The sequence below is a fragment of the Sinocyclocheilus grahami genome, unplaced genomic scaffold (genome assembly GCF_001515645.1).
Source record: "Sinocyclocheilus grahami isolate Dianchi unplaced genomic scaffold, SAMN03320097.WGS_v1.1 scaffold12366.1, whole genome shotgun sequence".
Classification (NCBI taxonomy): domain Eukaryota; kingdom Metazoa; phylum Chordata; class Actinopteri; order Cypriniformes; family Cyprinidae; genus Sinocyclocheilus; species Sinocyclocheilus grahami.
The window spans coordinates 1,018-3,513 of record NW_015514378.1 but is presented as its reverse complement, the minus strand read 5'-3'; the positions used below and the strand labels follow the sequence as shown (position 1 = coordinate 3,513).

Sequence of the window (2,496 nt, the reverse complement as noted above, 5' to 3'; positions counted from 1 at the left end):
AAGAAGAAAAAGAGTTATAAGAACTCTGGGGTCATCAGGATTAAGGATTGCAAGGTTCGAACAACCTTCATCTGTTTCGTATGAAAACATATTAAGCAGTATTGCAGTATATCTTATAGTTGCAGAATTTTAGAATAATTTTGCGATAATGATAATAAATAATCTCCACACTCTCTTTCAGCTTGAGGCACAGTATTCATTTCTGGATTATGTGATGGGAGGTTGCCAAATTAACTTCACGGTAAGATCAGTCATGGCACAATATTTGCTTCTGATAGCAGGTGTTTTTGGTTACATGCTAATGTAATGAATGGGTATAATGCATAACATTACATTTAGGTTGTAAATTTGAGACTGTGTGGTTTAAACTCTAAAACAAAGGTGAATATTGTTTGACTTTAGGTGGGCATTGACTTCACTGGCTCTAATGGAGACCCCCGCTCCCCTGACTCTCTGCACTATCTCAGCCCTAATGGCGTGAACCAGTATCTGTCAGCCATCTGGTCTGTTGGTCAGGTAGTCCAAGACTACGACACGTAAGAGAGCGATTTTTTTTTTTTTTCCCCATAGACTTTCCACCAGCTGTCTAAAACCATTCAGTGTTGCTACAAACTACCATATGTTCACTCATTGAGCAGTGCATTGAAATAATTGTTATAGGGAAAGTGTAGAAATACAAAAATTGTTTGAAAATCAATAAGATTTTTTTTTTAAGAGGAAATGTAATTTTATTCAGCGGGAATGCATTAAATTGATTATAAGTGATAGTAAAGACATTTATAATGTTACAAATTATTTCTATTTCAAGTAAATGCGGTTCTTTTCAACTTTCTGTTCATCAAAGAATCCTGAAAAAAAATGTAGCACAGTTTCGGAAAAAAAAGGACAGCTGTTTTCAACAGTTGATAAGAATAAATGTTTCTTAAGCTGGAGTAATGGATGCTGAAAATCACAGGAATTATATTTTAAAATATATTAAAATAGAAAAAAGTTATTTTAAACTATAATAATATTTCATAATGCTATTGTTTTTACTGTGTTTTTATTCAAATAAGTCAAATAAGTAAGCCTTGGTGAGTATAGAGACGTTTTTGTACATGAAAGTCCTTTTATCTGCAATCAATTTTTTCTGTCTCCCTTGTAGTGATAAACTTTTCCCAGCATTTGGATTTGGTGCTCAAGTGCCTCCAGACTTCAAGGTTAGACATTACAGGTGTCCTTAATACTTATTCATTATTAGTTGTAATAATAACTTAATTCAGCGAAAGTGCCTCTTTGCAATTTCTTAGGTATCCCATGAGTTCCCATTGAACTTCAACTCCAGTAGCCCATATTGCCAAGGTAAGAGTCCTAGTGTTTGAAAATTTGGAATTTAAATTGAACAGCTACGCACCTGTCTGACTTTAAACACACTCTAAGATGTTTGTCACATGGCTGATGTTTTACACTATGCAGGAGTGCAAGGCATTGTGGATGCCTACCGCGTGGTTTTGCCTCAAATCCGTCTTTATGGACCCACCAACTTCTCCCCCATAATAAATCATGTGGCCCGAATTGCAGCCGGAGCCGCCCAGCAACCAAATGCAGCAGTAAGTAACTCCAACAAGTGCCTTTTTTGGTAGTGCACTGCTTCATTCACAGGATGTGGTTTGATGGGTACTCGTGCATATTTGATCTGTGGTGTGCCATGGCATTTTCAGTCCATTAGCACTATGTATGTCGTTCTCTCTCTCAATTAGCAATACTTTGTGCTGTTGATCATCACTGATGGAGAGATCACTGATCTCGACCAGACCAGACAGTCCATCGTGAACAGCTCCAAACTGCCCATGTCCATCATCATCGTGGGTGTGGGGGAGGCAGACTTTAAGGCCATGGAGTTTCTGGATGGGGACAATGGAGTTCTTAAATCTTTGACCGGAGAACCAGTGGCCAGAGATATTGTGCAGTTTGTGCCCCTCAAGCAGTTTGCCAATGTATGAGCCTCTTAAAATATTAATTGAAATGACATGCTGGTTCAAAATTCTTCAATTCATATCCAGTGTTTTCTGTAATTCACTGTCTATAATTATGCCATTTCTCTTTTTACATCTCATTTCTTTTTAGGCTCCTAAAGAAGCGCTGGCTCAGAGTGTTCTAGCTGAGGTGCCGAATCAGTTGGTGTCATACTTTAAAATAAGAAATGTGGCTCCTGTCAACCCCCCTTCACCGACCAAGTAGCCTCAAGTGTGCGCTGGAGACTGAATTGTATGTGTCTAAAAGAAATAGGAGTTAGTTAGAATTAGTATGGATCACCACTAGAGGGAGCCAGAGCTCTGTTAAAGGAAGCACTGTGGTGGTGTTTAACTCGAATGAAGACCACTTGTATTTTCCTTTTTTATACATTGTCATTTTCAGTCCTTCATATTTTTCTTTTATCTTCCAAGATTGTTCTTCCTCATTCTTTTCCAACTGGAAAAGAGTTTATATAAATGTTCCTTTTTTATAGATCTGCAT

General features: G+C 37.6%; 1 protein-coding gene across 1 annotated transcript in view; it reads left to right on the top strand.

Moving 5' to 3' along the window:
• The window catches only part of LOC107578861 (copine-3-like), a gene marked incomplete at its 5' end in the record, with an annotated part of 4,691 nt that extends 2,471 nt beyond the window's left edge, over positions 1-2,220 (top strand). Inside the window, 8 exon segments of the mRNA XM_016264766.1 lie at positions 1-54; positions 182-241; positions 403-536; positions 1,145-1,199; positions 1,290-1,341; positions 1,456-1,589; positions 1,740-1,976; positions 2,107-2,220. Of these exon segments, the coding sequence (XP_016120252.1) occupies positions 1-54; positions 182-241; positions 403-536; positions 1,145-1,199; positions 1,290-1,341; positions 1,456-1,589; positions 1,740-1,976; positions 2,107-2,220 (840 nt within the window).
• Between the last annotated feature and the right edge of the window lie 276 nt (positions 2,221-2,496).